The following is a 17,989-nucleotide window of genomic DNA, read 5'->3' on the forward strand; positions in this document are numbered from 1 at the left end:
GATGTCCTATATCATGTTGAGAAGGTTCCTTCTATTCCTAGTTTGCTGAGAGTTTAGATCCGAAATGGGTAGTGGATTTTGTCAAATAATTTTTCTATCTTATATTGAGATGATTGTATGGTTTTCCTATTTTTATTAATCTGCTGAATCACACTGATTTATTTTATTATATTAAAGCAACTTTGCATTCCTGCAATAAACCCTAGTTGCTCATAATTTTATCTTTTTTATGTACCCACACAGTCTTCACTTTGCAAGGTACTTTGGTCTCTGAAACATGTCCATATCAGAACCATGTCCTCTCTTTGCATGGTTGTCTGGCAAATCATGAAGCAGAGACATGGTTCCAAAATGCACAAGTTTCAGTGGACACTGTACCATGCAAAGCAAAATCCAAATGTACTATTAGATTCTATTTACTAGAATTTTGTTAAAATACTCCTGTCTGTGTTCATGAGGAATATTAGTCTGTACTTTTCTTGTGATGTCTGTCTAATATTCCTGCATAATGCAGTATCAGAGAATGAGTTGGGAAGCATGTCTCCCTCATATATTTTCTGAGAAGTTTGTGTAGAATTGGTATTCTTTCTTCTCTAAATATTCAGTAGAATTCATAAATGAAGTCATCTGGGCCTGGATTTTTTTTTTTTTTTCAGATTTTGTTAGAAGATACAAAACTACAATTTCAATTTCTTTTTTTATCCCATTTCATCTTCAATGTGCTTTGGTAACTTGAGAGCTCCAAGAAATTTGTTCATTTTGTCTAACTTGTCAGTTATATTGGTACAGGTTTTTTTTTTTACATTCCTTTATTATCTTTAATACCAGTAAACTCTGTAGTGGTGTTACCACTCTCTCACCATAGCTGTACTTTGTGTCTTCCCCCATTGCAATTGAAAAATTTGGGGTTTTAAAATTTTCTTCACAAAGAACTATCTTCTGGTTTCATTCATTTTTCTCTGTTGTTTTTGTATTCTACTTCATTTCTTTCCTGTGTTATTATTTCCTTTCTTCTGCTTATTTCACATTTCATTTGCTCCTCTATTTCCAGTTTCTTAGGAAAGACTCTGAGGTCATTGTTTTGAGGCTTTTCTTCTTTTCTAATAAAGTACTTAGTGCTATAAATTTGCCTCAGAAATCTATTTTAGTGACATACTGCAAATGCTTGATATGTTGTATCTTCAAAGTATTTTGTAATTTCCAGTTTGATTCCTACTTTTACTTACTCATAGATATTTAGTAGTAGTATTTCATTTAATATCTAATTATTTGGAGATTTTTAATGTTATTAATTTCCTTTTTCAGCCTTATGAGATATAACTTACATATAACATTGTGTAAATTTAAGGTATATAATGTGATGATAAACATATCATCATGCATGTATATTGCAAAATGTTTACTGCATTAAGGTTAGTTAACATCATCTGATGTAATTACCATTTTCTTCTTCATGTCGTTATAGTGAGAACATGAAAGCTTTATTCTCATAACAACAACTTGCAGTATGCAGTATAGTATGGTTAACTGTAGTTAACCATGCTGTACATTAGATCCCCTGAATTTAATCATCTTATAACTGAAAATGCCACCCCTGGCAACCAACATGCTACTCTCTAGGTTCAGTGTTTTTATATTCTACCTATAAGATCATATAGTATTTGTCTTTTTATATCTGCCTTATTTCACTTATATTGTCCTCCAGGTTCCTCCATGTTGTTTCAAATGTCTCTTTTTTGAAGCTGAATAATATTCCAGCATACAGACACACACACACACACACATATACACATGTGCACACCACGTTGTCTCTACCCATTCATCAATTGATGGACATTTAGACTATTCCTTACTTTGGCTGTTGTAGATATTACTGCAGTGAACATGGGATTTCAAATATCTCTTTGAGATTTTGATTTTAGTTCCTTTTAATATACACCTAAAAATTGGGTTTGCTGTATCTTATGATAATTCTGCATTTAATTCTTCTGAAGAGCCCTCATACTGCTTGCAACAGGGGCTGTACCAATTTATACTCCCACCAGCAGTGTTGTGTTTTCCCCTTCATGCCTTTATTTGAGTTAGGTGAGCATTTTTTAAGATGATACTTTGTCTTTTTGTTAAATTATTAACTATAAATCTTGTCATTTTACTGGTTGAGTCTTTAACTCATCCCAGTCCATCTTCAAACAATATTGTGCCATTCACTTGCAGTTGAAGAACCATATAACAGTACATTTTCATTTCTCCCCTCCTGGCCTTGGTGCTGCCATTTCACACGTTTTATATCTCCTCATGTCTTTCACATTGCACTGTGTTTAATTATCAGTTATCTTTAAAGAGATTTCAATAATAAAAACTATATATTTTTTACTTTCCCACATATTTAACATTTTCACTGCTCTTCATTCCTTTGTGTAAATGTAGTATTCATCTGGTTTCATTTCCCATCTGATGATGGACTTACTTTAACATTTCTTACAGTGCCATGAAGAAAAATATTGACATAAATGACTACGTCATAGTATCAATTTGTCAGTGAAGAACACCATATTTTTTTTTTTAAGAACCCATAAATTCTTAAAATAAAAGGCCGGGACAAAATGTTTGCAATCTATGAGTAATAACATCACATATAATAATAAAATATCAAGAAGAGCAGATACTGAATGTATGCTGTGCTATGTTTCGGGCACTTTACTGAACTCTTTATCATGTACTTTCTCATTTAATCCTTACAACAACCATTTAAATTAATACACTATTTTTGTCCTTATGCTGCAAATAATGATATAAGAATAATAGGTAAAATGTTAATACGACTAACACTCAGAGATGTCCTAAAAATCAGTAATTGAAAAAATATACTCAAGTGCCAATTCCCAGAAGAAATACAAATAGCTGATAAATATAAAAATAATACTCAGGGGTGCCTGGGTGGCTCAATCAGTTAAGTGTCTCACTCTTGGTTTCCACTCAGGTCCTAATCTCCTGGTCCTGAGATCAAACTCCACATCACGCTCTGAGCTCAGCTTGGGAGTCTGATTGGGATTCTTTCCCTCCTCCTCTTTTCACCCCACTCCCAAACCTCTGCCCACTCACACATACTCTTTCTTTCTCTCTAATAAATAAATAAAATCTTTTAAAAATATATATTTTTATATGTATATATAAAATATACATATAAAAAAATTTTTTTTTTTAGGGAGGGAGAAACAGACTCCCCGTGGAGCTGGAGCTTGATGTGGGACTCAATCCCAGGACTCCAGGATCATGACCCAAGCCGAAGGCAGTCGCCCAACCAACTGAGCCACCCAAGTGCCCCTTAAAAAATTTTTTTAAGTTATAGCTGCTCTTATAATCAGGAGAATAAGATTTTTAAGCTACCCAGCTGGCAAATATAAGAAGCAATGCTATTAATATTGGCAAGATATGGAGGATATACTCATACATTACCAGAAGTACAAATTGGTACATTTTTTAAAGGACCATTTAGCTTTACCTATGGACTTTTAAAATATGCATACTCTTTGACCAATGACTATCATTTGGAAACCTTTGTACAAATTCCCAAGGGCAAATAGTATATATGTGTGAATGTGTGGTACACTGTAATGGATAATGATTGAACACTATCTATAAAGAGCAGGGTGTTAAAACTAGTAATGGCTTAAACATATTGTGGAGTATCCATTGAAAAGAACACACATGTGGAGAACCAGGTAATTTGATGGGCTGCTGCTGGGATTTATAAACTAGTACCACTTCTCTGAGGGGACTTTTCAAAATGAATATCAGAAATTCTCATTCAGATCATACCCCTTTGCCCTGTTATGCTGTATGATTGAATGTTAAGAAATAAGTTGCAGAAAAATCTGTGTAGTAGAACCCACATGGGTTTCTTTAAGGCTATATATACTTACATATTTATATATTCCCAGAAGAAGGTTGGGAAAGATATATACCAAATAACAATGGTTATCCCTGGAAAGGAAGAATTTTATTTTTTAAATGTCTTCCATTACTTGAATTTCACAATAACTTTGTAAGTTTTGAAAAAAAAAAACAGTTTTTAAAAAGATAAACTGGTTGTAATTGCCAATAACACATCAAGAGACAGACTCAAAAGAAGCAAGATCATTCTCCTCATGGGTTTCCAACCCAAATGGATCAAGATTCTTCCTTCCTGTGGTTAAGTGGAATTTTATTTATAAGAGGGAGATATTGGGCTCTGCGTGTAGGGTTCAATAACACTTAGCTGAAATTTTACAGACCCCAAGTTCCATAGTGCAAAACCAAGATAGTGAGCAATGAGACAAGAACCATGGTGCATGGCATTTATAATCTTTACAAACTCATATCAGAAATTAAAATGACATTTTAAATTCTACAACTACAATTAGTCTCTGTTGTCGGTTGTATTCTGTATTTAAAGTTGCAGCCATAGTTCTAATAATGAAATCCATGCACTTTGAAAAGGGAAGTTAGTGGGGCACAGTGACTCAAAAGGTTGGCCAGTATAATACATTAGTTACAGAAGATTGTAGAAAAGCTGCCTTTATCACATGTTCTCATGTTTTAATATAATCTCCTAATAACCAAATAGAATATTCTTCATTTTTGTGAAATATCTAGTAAAATTCTTCAGCTAAAAAAGTAGGATGGTGGGACGCCTGGGTGGCTCAGTTGGTTAAGCAGCTGCCTTCGGCTCAGGTCATGATCCCAGCGTCCTGGGATCGAGTCCCACATCGGGCTCCTTGCTCGGCAGGGAGCCTGCTTCTCCCTCTGCCTCTGCCTGCCATTCTGTCTGCCTGTGCTCGCTCTCCCTCTCTCTCTCTGGCAAATAAATAAATAAAATCTTTAAAAAAAAAAAAAATAATAAAAAAATAAAAAAAAAAAAAAAAAGTAGGATGGTTAAATTACCTGGAAATTATGTTAGGTCTTGAGCAAAGTCCCTTCAACATTTTTCAGGTAATTATTATAATCTGGGAGGTCTTTTTTCTCCTTCATTAATGATTTGTTCTTAGGAACTAGTTGTGTTGGAATTTTTATCTAGAAAAGTAATTTAAAGTCAATCATATATTTGGTACATTATGCAAATGGAAAGTTTTATACATAGGTTCCCTTACTGTATTATAAACACTAGGAAATTTTCCTTATAACAGAGCTTTTTTCTTTTATAAAATGTCCAGACCCAAAGTAATATTTACATATAAAATATGAAAACATCTCAAATGAAATATCTTTTTAGTTTTATTTAAAATAATTATTAGAGGGGCACCTGGGTGGCTCAGTCATTTAAGCGTCTGACTCTTAATTTCAGGTCATAATCTCATGATCCTGAGATCAAGCTCCACATCAGGCTCTGTGGTGGATGCAGAGCCTCTTTAAGCCTCTTAAGATTCTCTCTCTAACTCTGCCCCTCCCCTTGCCCACTCGCCCTCTCTCAAAAATAATAATTTTTATTAGATAAAATTGAGCAGTAGTAAAATTTAAGACCTTTAATCTATTATTTTTTTGTATAAGTAGAGGGAAGTAAAGGACTGTGTACACTGGGAAATGCCTATTATAGGAACCATTACATAAAATCACACTACAGAAGTTACTCCTATTTCTAGAGGAAATATTTTTGTATGGCATGGTGTTACACTATAGAAATAAGAATGATGATAATACAAACACTTTTACTGAGATAAGTGGATGACAGGAATTATTCTAAGTACTTCACATTCAGTATTTCATTTTTTTTCAGTATTTCATTTTTACAACAATCCTGTAAGTACTCTTATTACTCCGTTTAGAAATAAGGAGATGAGTCTCCAGGAAATTAATTTACTCAAGGTCATATAGCTGCTAAAGGGCAGTCAGGATTTGAATCCAGGTACTCCACCTCCAGAATCTAAGCTTATAACCACTTTTCCTACAGAGTAGCATATAAGAGGGAGGACTACATAACTATGAAAATTACAATGCTTTTGTCTGAGAGCTCAGCAATATCCATCCTACTGCCTGTCTGGAAGTTGAAATTGTATTATTATGGATTTGCTACTTTGGGTTTCCAAGACTTGGGGATATCAGGTGGTTCCATGTAAAATGCATATACTCATCTGAAGAGCTATACACATCGGAAGGTATAATGACAGTGTCCAGGAACCCAATAATGAAACTACAGGGCCAGTGACTGAATTAGCAAGGGAGGAAGAAAGGATAGACCTGGAACCTCCATGTAAAAGGAGAGAGGCCAGCAACTAGGTAACCTTAGAGAATTTTTGCCAAAGGCTCACATAGGATAGCCAACAATTTAATTTTTGCGTGATACAGTACAATTATCAGTAAAATGTAGGGGTTTTTTTTTTCATATCATTTCCACTATATACTATTTATCATCTCTGATTCTAGGAAATACAGCACAGCTGATACTAGACAGAACTGATGTGTTCTATTAACTAAATGCCTTTCCTTTATCTTACAGCAATCAGCAGGCCTTTTTACTGGAGAATGTTCCTTGCAACAATGCAAGCTGTGAGGGGGCACATCGTATGTTTAAAGTCTACTGGGAGCTGATGGACCTAAATCAAATCAGAGATGCCATGGTTGCAACCTTCTTTGACATTTATGAAGATGTGAGTTCAGAGCTCTCCTCTGTGTTTGGAGTCTAATTGCCATCCACGTCATCTCACTTTCACTTCACCCTATTTGACCAGAAAATGTAGATGAGATAATGAAAGCAAATGAGTTAATTAAAGAAAGCCCCTTTTAATGTTAAATGGCACAGGGAACAAATTTATTGACACTACTAGCTGATCAGTACAATGAAATATGAAAATGCCTTTATCTCATTTTGTGCTATTTAGATTAACCACTAGAGAATCATGCTCTGAGGCTGGCAAATGTGCATGTGCACCAGTAGACAAAAGCATAGCCAACAGTGAACCTACACAAAATCACAGACGAGTGAATGCAGTACCCCCTTTTAACTTTGTGAACTGGAAGTAGCATCTATTTCCACAGATGCCTGTGACTCCATCTTCAGTTGCCAGGTGATAATGAAAGGCCCTCAGGGCCCTGGTTTCCTCCATTCTAATGTGAAAAGCCAGTTTACCACTCAGAAAAATAACAAATTCTGATAAAAATGTGTTGAATTCTAGGGTTAATATATCACAGTACATCCTTATAAAATAATTATTTTTAAAGAAAGATTCACTGTCCAAGAGGACATTTATATCGCCTCCTAACATAATTTTTGGTTTTGGTTTGGTTTGGTTGTAACATTTTCAGTTTTGTCTTGTGTTTAACAGACTGATTCTCAATTATATGAATTGTCCATGTTCCTGTTTTCCTCTTTCTGCTACCAGATCTCATGTTATTTCACTTTTTATTAACAGTTGACAAATGAAAGTAATTGACAAAAATACCATAAGGGGAAAAATCAAGAAATTTGACTACAAATAATTTTTTGTGGGGGAGGGGGAGAGCAAAGGGAGAGGAAAGAATCCTAAGCAAGGCTCCATGCCCAGCACAGAGCCCAGGACAGGTCTTGATCTCACAACCCAGAGATCATGACCTGAGCCCAAATCAAGAGTCAGACACTTACCTGCCTGAGTCACCCAGGCACCCCTACAAAGAGGTATTTAATTTCTGTACATAAAAAACACTAAATGAAATTTTACACTGTTTTTAAATCTGGGAAATAAATTTACTATGAAAGAGTAAAATAATATCTTTAATATAAAAAGTGTTTATACAAACTGATGCAAGTCCCCAAAAAACTCCCACTGAAGAAACAGAACATAGTCAATTTACGGAAAAAATATGTGTGGGTAATACACCCAAAAAATAAGATAAATGATCAATATCATTAAGAATCAGTGTCATGGGGGTGCCTGGATGGCTCAGTGGATTAAAGCCTCTGCCTTCGGCTCTTGTCATGATCCCAGGGTCCTGGAATGGAGCCCTGCATCAGGCTCTCTGCTCAGCAGGGAGCCTGCTTTCCCCTCTCTCTCTGCCTGCCTCTCTGCCTACTTGTGATCTCCGTCAAGTAGATAAATAAAATCTTAAAAAAAAAAAAAAAAGAATCAGCGTAATGGACTGCATTTATGGTGAACATAACATAAGGTATACGGTTGAGTCACTATGTTGTACCCCTGAAACTAATGTAATACTGTATGTCAAGTATACACAAAACAATTTTAATATGTAAATAAATAATCAGTAAAGTAGAAATTTAAATTTAAACTTAAATATGAGCATAGCTTTTCCCTCCCCAATAAAATGAGCAAAATGTCCTTTTTTAGGGAGAAATAATGTTAATATGTCATGTTCACCAGGGCAAAAAAAAAGTGCTCTCTTCCTCTGATGGTTGAAAACAATTTAGCAGTCCATTTCATAGTTCTTTAAAAATTCATGCAGGAGCGCCTGGGTGGCTCAGTCAGTTAAGCATCCAACTCTTGAATTCCGCTCAGGTCGTGCATCTCAGGTCATGCATGGCAATCCACGCTCAGCAGGGAATCTGCTTGAGTTTCTTCCTTTCCCTCTGCCCCTCCCCCTGCTTGCACACTCTCTCTTTTTCTCTAAAATAAATAAGTAAATCTTTTTTAAAAAATAAAAATACATGCAAATATTACCGGAAGGAAATATACAAAAATTATAATACTTATCTCCAGAGATTAAAATTACAGATTTTTTTTTCATTCTGTTTATAGTTTACTATTTTAAGGTTTGAGGTTGTTTGGGGTTTTTTGTTTTGTTTTGTTTTGTTTTATTTGACAGAGATCACAAGCAGACAGAGAGGCAGGCAGAAGGAGAGGGGGAAGCAGGCTCCCCACTGAGCAGAGAGCCCGATGCGGTGCTTGATCCCAGGGCCCTGAGATCATGACCTGAGCCGAAGGCAGAGGGTTAACCCACTGAGCCACCCAGGTGCCCCGGGTTTTTCTTTTTTTAAGTTTATATGTAAATTCCAGTTAATATTTAGTGTAGTAATAAATTCAGGTATACAATATAGTAATTCAGTAGTTCCTTACAACATGCAGTACTCATGACAAGTACACTCCTTAATCCCCATCACCTATTTCCCCTACCCCCACCCACATCCTCTCTGGTAACCATCAGTTTGTTCTCTAGAGAGAAGAGTCTGTTTCTTGGTTTGCCTCTCTCTCTTTCTTAAGATTTTATATTTTTTAATATTTTTATTTTGAACATCAAGTTGAATAAGGTTTATATTTACATGATGACCATGCATGTATTTTCATTATTTTTTCAGTTGCTGGTTTTTTCTTACAACTTTTGTGTATGTGTTTTCCAGGGAATCTTGGACATTGTAGTACTAAGTAAAGGATATACAAAGAATGATTTTGCCATCCATACACTAAAAAATAACTTCGAAGCAGATGCTTATTTTGTTAAAGTGATTGGTGAGTATTTGTTTTATATGTTCTATTTTTAACTTATTAACATTTAATTTTGTATTCTCTCTGTCAATGCAAATTCTCCAAAGAATAAGAACTGACTCCTACGTAACCTATATACAACTCTCTGAATCAGGAAATCAACTTGGTTACACTACCATCATATATACAGACCCTGTTCAAATTCTTCAAATGTCCCAACAATGATATTTTTCTGTTTCAGGATTTTATCCAGGAATTCCTATTGCATTTCATTGTCACATCTTTGCAGACTTCTTCAGTCTGGAACAATTCCGTTTCAGTTCCTTACCAATTTTAAAGGATACAGGTTTCATTCTGTAGCATAACCCTGTTTTCTCTTCTCCACTCAGGTCATACATTGTTTGCAGAAATTCCATTGCATGGAATTGCTGTGTACTTCTCGTGCATTTTATCAGGACGCACGTGATGTTGACCTGTCACACTACCATAATGTTAATCTTGATCTTCTGGTCATCTTATTGACCACCAGGTCTCTCCACCTTAAGTTCACTGTTTCCATCTTTGTGAATGCTTTCTCTGAGATAGTTGTCAAACAGTGATTCTCTATTTCCAACATTCCTTCTACATTTATTAGTTGGCATTCTATTATATCTTTCTCTTCCATGCATTTATGTATTCATTTATCATATATATGTATTTCATTATTATATTTATTATATGTATGTATTCATATTATGTTCAGTACATAAAATCATTTAATGTTCAAAGTGTTCCCAATAGAAGCAGTAGAAGCTCCTTCACACTGGCTCCTGTATCTTTTTGACATGTTTTCTGGAAAAGAAAGATACTCCAAATTCATCTTATACCTCCCTTTCCCAAAGTCTAGAATCTGACGTCTCTCCAAGGAGCCCTGTTTCCTTTTGTAGTGGATGGTATTTAAAAACCAAATTCTAGATTCTCAGTTTACTGATTCTTACTGAGTGTCATTTCTTCTAGCTTTTCCCAATGGACAGAGCTAGGAAATACAGATACGGCTTCACATACACAACACAGAAATATACCCATCTATCACTGTATGTATGTATATATGTATGCATACATTTGCTTACTATAAAACCATGAATTTATGCCCATACTTCCATTTCTCATCTAACATAGCATTTCAAGGGTTCTTTCTAGTCATTTCTGTCTACAGGTATCTTCTCTAGCAGTGAGAAACTCAGCTTCCACTTTCCTCAGTATATTTACTTCAGTTTCCTCATTGTTTCCTATTTCCAACTGACACCCATGTTACCATAGAGATCCTGTACATTTTCTGTTAAGTGTATGATTAAATATTTTATTTTCTTTGAAGTGATTACAAATACTGTGTTTTGAAGTTTGGTTTCCGCATGTTTGTTTTTAATAAATAGAAATAGTTGATTTTTGTGTGTTCCTCTTGTATACTATAACCTTGCTCATTTATTGATTCTAGGAGGCGTTTTTAAGATTCAATAGGATTTTCTACTTAGACAATTACATGGAAACCTCTGATTTCTTCTTTCCAATCTATGCCCTTTTTTTCCTTCTTCTGGCTAAAATTTCCATTACTGTGTTAAATAAGATTGGTGCCAGTGACATCCTTGCCTTGTTTCTGATCTTGGGGGAAACCATTCCATCTTTTGCCATTAAGTATGATATTATCAGTAGGTTTTTGTATTTCTGCATTGTGTTAAGTAAGTTTACCCTGTTGCTGCTTTGCTGAGAGTTTTATCCTGAATTGCTGTTGGAAGATAACTGTGTTTGTGTTATTATTATTATAGTTGACACCAAGACAGCCATCAAGACAGTCATTTGTTAATTGTTAATGAAGTGACACATGTATTTATAAATAACAGAAAATGTAATTTTCCTTTCTAACCAGCATATTCATTCTAATTTGAGTGAACTAAGAGTCACTCCCATCTTCATTACTACCACAATCTCAGAATACTGATATTCTACCCATTTCTACACTTTTTATCTATATGATTGTAGGCACTCCTTTGCCATTCTGAAGGAGGTATTACTTGGCTATGCTGTATATTTGGCTTGCTATTAATGTATCTACTTTAAAGTGTATTTTTTTCCTCAAAAGTTTTCCTTCAACTTTAATTCCCTTCTCATCTGAAAGATAAGGAATCCTTAAAATTTTTGCTAACCCTAAATGTATGTGTAATTAGAATAACCTGATTCAATTCACTGAATTGAAACAAGCACTGTTGAAATAAGTACAGTTTGGAATTTTATCTTCTTCAGATAAATAAGTCTAGTATAGCCATTGACTAATGCAAACTCTAGTTGCCTTGGGAAGATTCAGCTGAAGCATACATCTCAATATATCTGTTCTATGCCCTTGGATCATTAGAATCAGCCTTCGTAAATGACAGCACACTCCTAGTTCCCATTTACTTTAATATAACACGTAATCTCTTCTCTACCCCCAACTCCATCCATTCCAGGATATTTGAGAAGCACTCTGAAATCCAGACTTATTTACTATGGTCACCTGCTTAACATCTTTCTCTCATAGGGTATTAATAATATTCTAAACAACTTGAGATTAGTGTCCATGTCTTATTTGTCTTTGATTACCGAATGCCAAACACAGAGCCTGGCATATAGGAGGCCTTCAGGAAATTCATGTTAAATGTATGGCCAGGTATTTTTCAAGGCATGGATTGGTATCTTATCTTAATTTAAAAGTATTACCTCTAGTTCCCAGGCAACACTTGATGCCTCAGACCCCATGTTCTGTCTCTAGGAAACATTCTACCAAAATATGAAACTCGAATTCAAGGGCATATTCCCACCTTTACCTGTTTTGTGATGCTAGAGCTAGAGGTAGTCAGTAGTTCATTTCCAGAAAAGAGAAGATTGAGCCTTAGTGAGTGAGTTACCTACCCTAGCTTAAGTTCTCAGGTCTACCTATATTCAGGATTCTCTGTGACTAGAAAATAACTTACTTACTTAGGTGGCTCAGTCAGTTAAGTGTCTACCTTCAGGTCAGGTCATGATTGCTGAGTCCTGGGATTGAGCCACATATCAGGTTCAGGGAACCTGCTTCTCCCTCTGCCCCTCCCTGCCCGCTTGTGTGTGTGCTCTCTCCCTCTCTCTCTCTTTCTCTCTCTCATTCAAATAAGAAAACAAAATCTTGAAAAAAAAAAATAAATAACTTACTCTAAGAAACAAACTGAGGGTTTTGGAGGGGAGAGGGTGGGGGATTGGGTGAACCTGGTGGTGGGTATTAAGGAGGGCACGTATTGCGTGGAGCACTGGGTGTGGTGCATAAACAATGCATCTTGAAACACTGAAAAAAAAATTAAATTTTAAAAGAATCCAAAATTTATCCATGATAAGATAAGTAAATAAATAAATAAATAATAAAAATTTTAAAAAATTTTAAAAAATAACTTACTTAATTTCCCAGGCTTATAAACCAAAAATGTACAGAAAAAATATCATGCAGTAAGAGAGGGGCTCTCATGACCTTAATGGGATCCTGTGAAAATAACCTTTTTGTTCCAACTTAGAATAAATGTTGTTTCAAAAATTTATATTAAAACTCAATAATTCTCTTTCAAAGTATTTTTTCTGTTTAATGAGATAGCTATAGGATTTGTGTCCTTGATTTGAGTTTTGCCAATGTACTTCAAAGAAACTATTTTCTCACGTTTAAAGATTTCAAAAAAAAAAAAAATCTATTGCTTAGTTCATCTAAATGTGAAATATTTATGTGTGTGGCTGTACAGATTGAAGATTAATGCTTCCTAGAATAGACATTACTTATTGAGTAATAAGGAATTCTAGTGAAATAGATACTAATTTGTATGTGGTTAGGACAAATCAAGTTCACCCTGCACTCAACAGGTTCTTTTATTCCAGCCTTAAAACTGCTTTCATATTTAAAATTATTTGTTTTGTAAAGCTTGAAAAAATATGCTTGAATTTTTATACTATACTCACAAATATGTTAGTTAACATAAGGGCATATGATGCTGTTACTTCCCTTATGTGCACCTTTAGACTCTCCTAGAGCAGAGGTCATCGGTCATGTGAAATAGAAGTAAATTGGAGCATAAAAGATTTTCCTACAGTGGAATTCAGATCCCCAGTTGTAATCTTAATCATAATAATGCTAAAGAGAGAAAGCAGTTTCTCAGTATGAAGTAGAAGCTGGTCTCACACTTGGTTTATATTGATCACCTGGAAATTGTCCATGTGAAAAATGCATACATATAATTTAGGATATTCAGTCCTTCCTTGATATTTATTCATTTATATTTTTAAAAATTAAAGAAAGATCAGGGAATCCTAGAGATGGGAAAGGCCTCAGAAGGCCTTGCTCAGGTGCACCCTAATGCAACATCTCACTCAGCTTCTGCTTGAATGCCGAGCAGCAAAACTCACCCCTTCATAAAACAACACACACGTTTATAAGTCAGTTTAGTTGTTAGAATATTTATTTTTGTATGAAGTCAAAATATGCATATTCAGTTACTTCTATCCATTGATACTAATATCTGGTATATAACGGACCCTTGATAAATATCTGTTGAATAATAAAACAATTAGTCCTACTAAAGTTATTGCAGTTTTTCTCCTTACAGTAGACCATAAATTATAACTAGAGTAACAGAATGAATAAATAAATACATAATGGCCCTGCTCAGGAAAAAAGTAAACTTATTTAAAGAATTAAATAATCAGACAAGAGACTACATGAAAATGAAATGACATGTTTGAGGTGTCTCTTTAAAGTAACCCAGGGAACCTCAACTCTATGGTCAACTAATCTTCGACAAAGCAGGAAAGAATGTACAATGGAAAAAAGACTGTCTCTCCAAACAAATAGTGTTGGGAAAATTGGACAGCCACAAGCAGAAGAATGAAACTGGACTATTTCCTTACACCACACACAAAAACAGATTCAAAATGGATGGAAGACTCCCTCAGTGTAAGACAGAAATCCATCAAAATTCTAGAGCAGAACACAGGCAGCCACTTCTTCGACTTCAGCCACAGCAACTTCTTCCTAGAAACATCACCAAAGGCAAGGGAAGCAAGGGCAAAAATGAACTATTGGGACTTCATCAAGATCAAAAGCTTTTGCACAGCAAAGGAAACAGTCAATGAAACCAAAAGACAGCTGACAGAATGGGAGAAGATATTTGCAACTGACATATCAGATACAGGGCTAGTATCCAAAATCTAAAAAGAAACTATCAAACTCAACACCCAAAGAACAAATAATCCAATCAAGAAATGGGCAGAGAACATGACCAGACATTTCTGCAAAGAAGACATCCAGATGGCCAACAGACACATGAAAAAGTGCTCTACATCATTTAGCATCAGGAAATACAAATCAAAACCTCAATGAGATACACCTTACACCAGTCAGAATGGCTAAAATTAACAAGTCAGGAAACAACAGATGTTGGCGAGGATGCAGAGGAAGGGGAACACTCTACACTGTTGATGGGAATGCAAGCTGGTGTAGCCACTCTGGAAAACAGCATGGAGGTGCCTCAAAAAGTTGAAAATAGAGCTACCCTATGACCCAGCAATCACACTACTAGTTATTTACCCTAAAGATACAAATGTAGTGATCCAAAGAGGCACATGCACCCCGATGTTTATAGCAGCAATGTCCACAGTAGCCAAACTGTGGAAAGAGCCTAGATGTCCATCAACAGATAAATAGGTAAAGAAGATGTAGTACATATATACAATGGAAATTATGCAGCCATCAAAAAGTGAATTCTTGCCATTTGCAATGACGTGGATGGAACTAGAGGGTATTGTGCTAAGCAATATATGTCAGTCAGAGAAAGACAATTATCATATGATCTCACTAATATGAGGAATTTGAGAAACAAGACAGAGGATCATAGGGGAAGGGAGGGAAAAATTAAACAAGATGAAACCAGAGAGGGAGACAAACCATAAGGGACTCTCAATCTCAGGAAACAAACTAAGGGTTGCTGAAGGGGAGGGTCGGGGGAGGGATGGGGTATCTAGGGGATGGACATTGGGGAGAGTATGGGCTATGGTGAGTGCTGTGAATTGTGTTAAGACTGATGAATCACAGACCTATATCCCTGAAACAAATAGTACATTATATGTTAATTTAAAAATTTTTCAAATTAAAAAAATAAATAAAAATAGAGTAACCCAAGGAAGTAGGAAGTGGAATGTAGATGTAACAAGATTGGCCATGTTTTGTTGACAGCTGAAACTGTGTGAAGTGTGAGTGGGGTTCTTTCTATATTTCTAATACTGTGTAATTTGAAAAGTTCCATGTAGAAAGTTTAAAAACCGATGGATCTCTTGAGAATCTGTAGCCTGTGACTTCCTAGTCTAAGTCAGAATGGGGACCATTGGGTAGCACTAGCATCTAATTAACAGTATCCAGGAGAAGGTTTTTTCCACACATCTACAAGTTCAGACCCAGACATAGCCAATTTGGTGCAGGAGGTTTTAGTTTTAGGAAACAGGATAACTTTGCACTAAGGATATTAACATAAATATTAAGAACATGCTTTATAAAAAGGTCATGGGAAATTAGATACCAGTTTGAAACAATCATATGGGAAAGATAACCTCGTTGTTTTGAAGTGGTCTTCTCTTTTTCCCTTGATTATTAGTTGTTTGCCTTAAGTCAGACAGTTACTAGGATGTAATTCTTCTTTCAAAACCATCTACAATGTCCAGAGTTGATTTTACTTTAAAATTATTCCATTATTCTTGGGTGCCTGGGTGGCTCAGCGGGTTAAGCCGCTGCCTTCGGCTCAGGTCATGATCTCAGGGTTCTGGGATCGAGTCCCATATGGGGCTCTCTGCTCAGCAGGGAGCCTGCTTCCCCCTCTCTCTCTGCCTGCCTCTGTCTACTGTGATCTCTCTCTGTCAAATAAATAAAAATCTTTAAAAAATAATAAAAATAAAAATAAATAAAATAAAATAAAATTATTCCATTATTCTAATGCTCAAACCAGCCTGTGCTTAATTAATGTCACTGTTTTTCAGATAAGAAAATTGAGGAAGTTGGTGACAGAAAACTATCCTTCAGCCTGTTCCCAGTGGTACCCTATGACACTGCAGATCCACAGAATGCATTCCAAGCACTTCTGTGAAGATGGGGGACCCTGTGCGTTACAGAATTGTAGGGTTCCCTAGCTCTCTTGAATCAGAACGGATTCCTAGCTCTGTTTTTTCTTATTATTCCTATCAGCTGCACTGGAAGGTTCTGCATTCTAATTTAGTTCTATCAGAACTTAACTCCAGTTTCTAACAAATACGTGAACCTGAATTTCCCTAACACTTTTTAAATTGTAACAGTGTTTTCTCCATTTACTTCCCAAATAGGACGAGATATTTAGAAATATTTTATTTCCTTGCCTGTTTCAAGATTCTGTTGAAATAATGTGGAAGTTTATTTATGGATGATTAATTTTGTTTTACCTTTTCTGCCTTCTGCTTTACAAATTCTTTCTTAACTGTTCAAAACCAAATTATCAATGATTATTTAAACTTAACAAGTTTTGGGTGCCTGAGTGGCTTAGTCATTTAAGCATCTGCCTTTGGCTCAGGTCATGATCTCAGGGTCCTGGGATGGAGCCATGCATAGCATTGGGCTCCATGCTCAGCAGGAAGTCTGCTTCTCCCTCTCCCTCTCCCCCTTCCCCTCACTCCTATTCTCCTGCACGCACATGCTCTCTCTCTCAAATAAATGAATAAAATCTTAAAAAAATAAACTTAAGTTTTGCCAGCTTTATTGCCATCAGTTTACCTATAAGCCACCTCTTTCCCTTTCTTTTTTCTGATTCCTATCTCTTTTGGCAGAATACTTCCTCACGTGATTTTCAGAGGGTTTACATAGGTTAATATATTTTCTGAGTACTAGAATGTCTTAAAATGTTTTAAGCATAATACTGCTCTTCTATATCAACATTAATTTTGTTTGTATAGAGTTTTATTAATATTGCTCTGTTTACTTCTTGCAAACAGTATGGTAATCTTTCAAATTCTTCTCCTTCATGTTCTCTTGTTTAGGTGGAAACCATTTGTATGGTTGCTCACTTTGGTTTTCTTTCTCTTAAGCTGTTGTTTTTCTTCATGCATCTGAGAATTTTTCTATGCTTATAGTTCTAAAAAGAATTAGTGTTGGTCAGTAATATGGATGTGGAAAGCACATGTGTCACATACAATTCTGCCTAGCAGACAATTGCTACAACTCCCTTTCTTCCCCTCCCCGTGCAGGAGCTCCTTGGGGCTCGAAAGCTGGGAGCTAACCAGAGGTGAAAAATTATTTAACAAGATGGTGGCTTCAGAGTTCTCAGAGAAAAGCACACAAGTGATGCCTGGGTGGTGAACTGCACCCCCACTTCTTTTTTTTTTTTTTTTTTTTGGTATAAATATGTATGTATTTATTTTGGGTGTTTAACTCTTGCCCTTTCTTTTTTTTTTTTTTTTAATTTTTTTAATTTATTTTCAGCGTAACAGTATTCATTGTTTTTGCACCACAGCCAGTGCTTCATGCAATCCGTGCCCTCTCCTATACCCACCAGCTGGTTCCCCCAACC

The 17,989-nt window shown here is 35.6% G+C and overlaps 1 protein-coding gene across 1 annotated transcript in view; it reads left to right on the forward strand.

The window, feature by feature from the left end:
* ITFG1 (integrin alpha FG-GAP repeat containing 1) overlaps positions 1–17,989 on the forward strand; it is a 289,345-nt gene that overhangs the window by 181,864 nt on the left and 89,492 nt on the right. Inside the window, exons 11-12 of the mRNA XM_032854567.1 lie at positions 6,473–6,623; positions 9,302–9,410. Coding sequence (XP_032710458.1) covers positions 6,473–6,623; positions 9,302–9,410 — 260 coding nt within the window. The remainder of the gene's footprint in view (positions 1–6,472; positions 6,624–9,301; positions 9,411–17,989) is intronic.

Source organism: Lontra canadensis, unplaced genomic scaffold (genome assembly GCF_010015895.1).
Source record: "Lontra canadensis isolate GAN:19392208 unplaced genomic scaffold, GSC_riverotter_1.0 scaffold8, whole genome shotgun sequence".
Lineage (NCBI taxonomy): Eukaryota > Metazoa > Chordata > Mammalia > Carnivora > Mustelidae > Lontra > Lontra canadensis.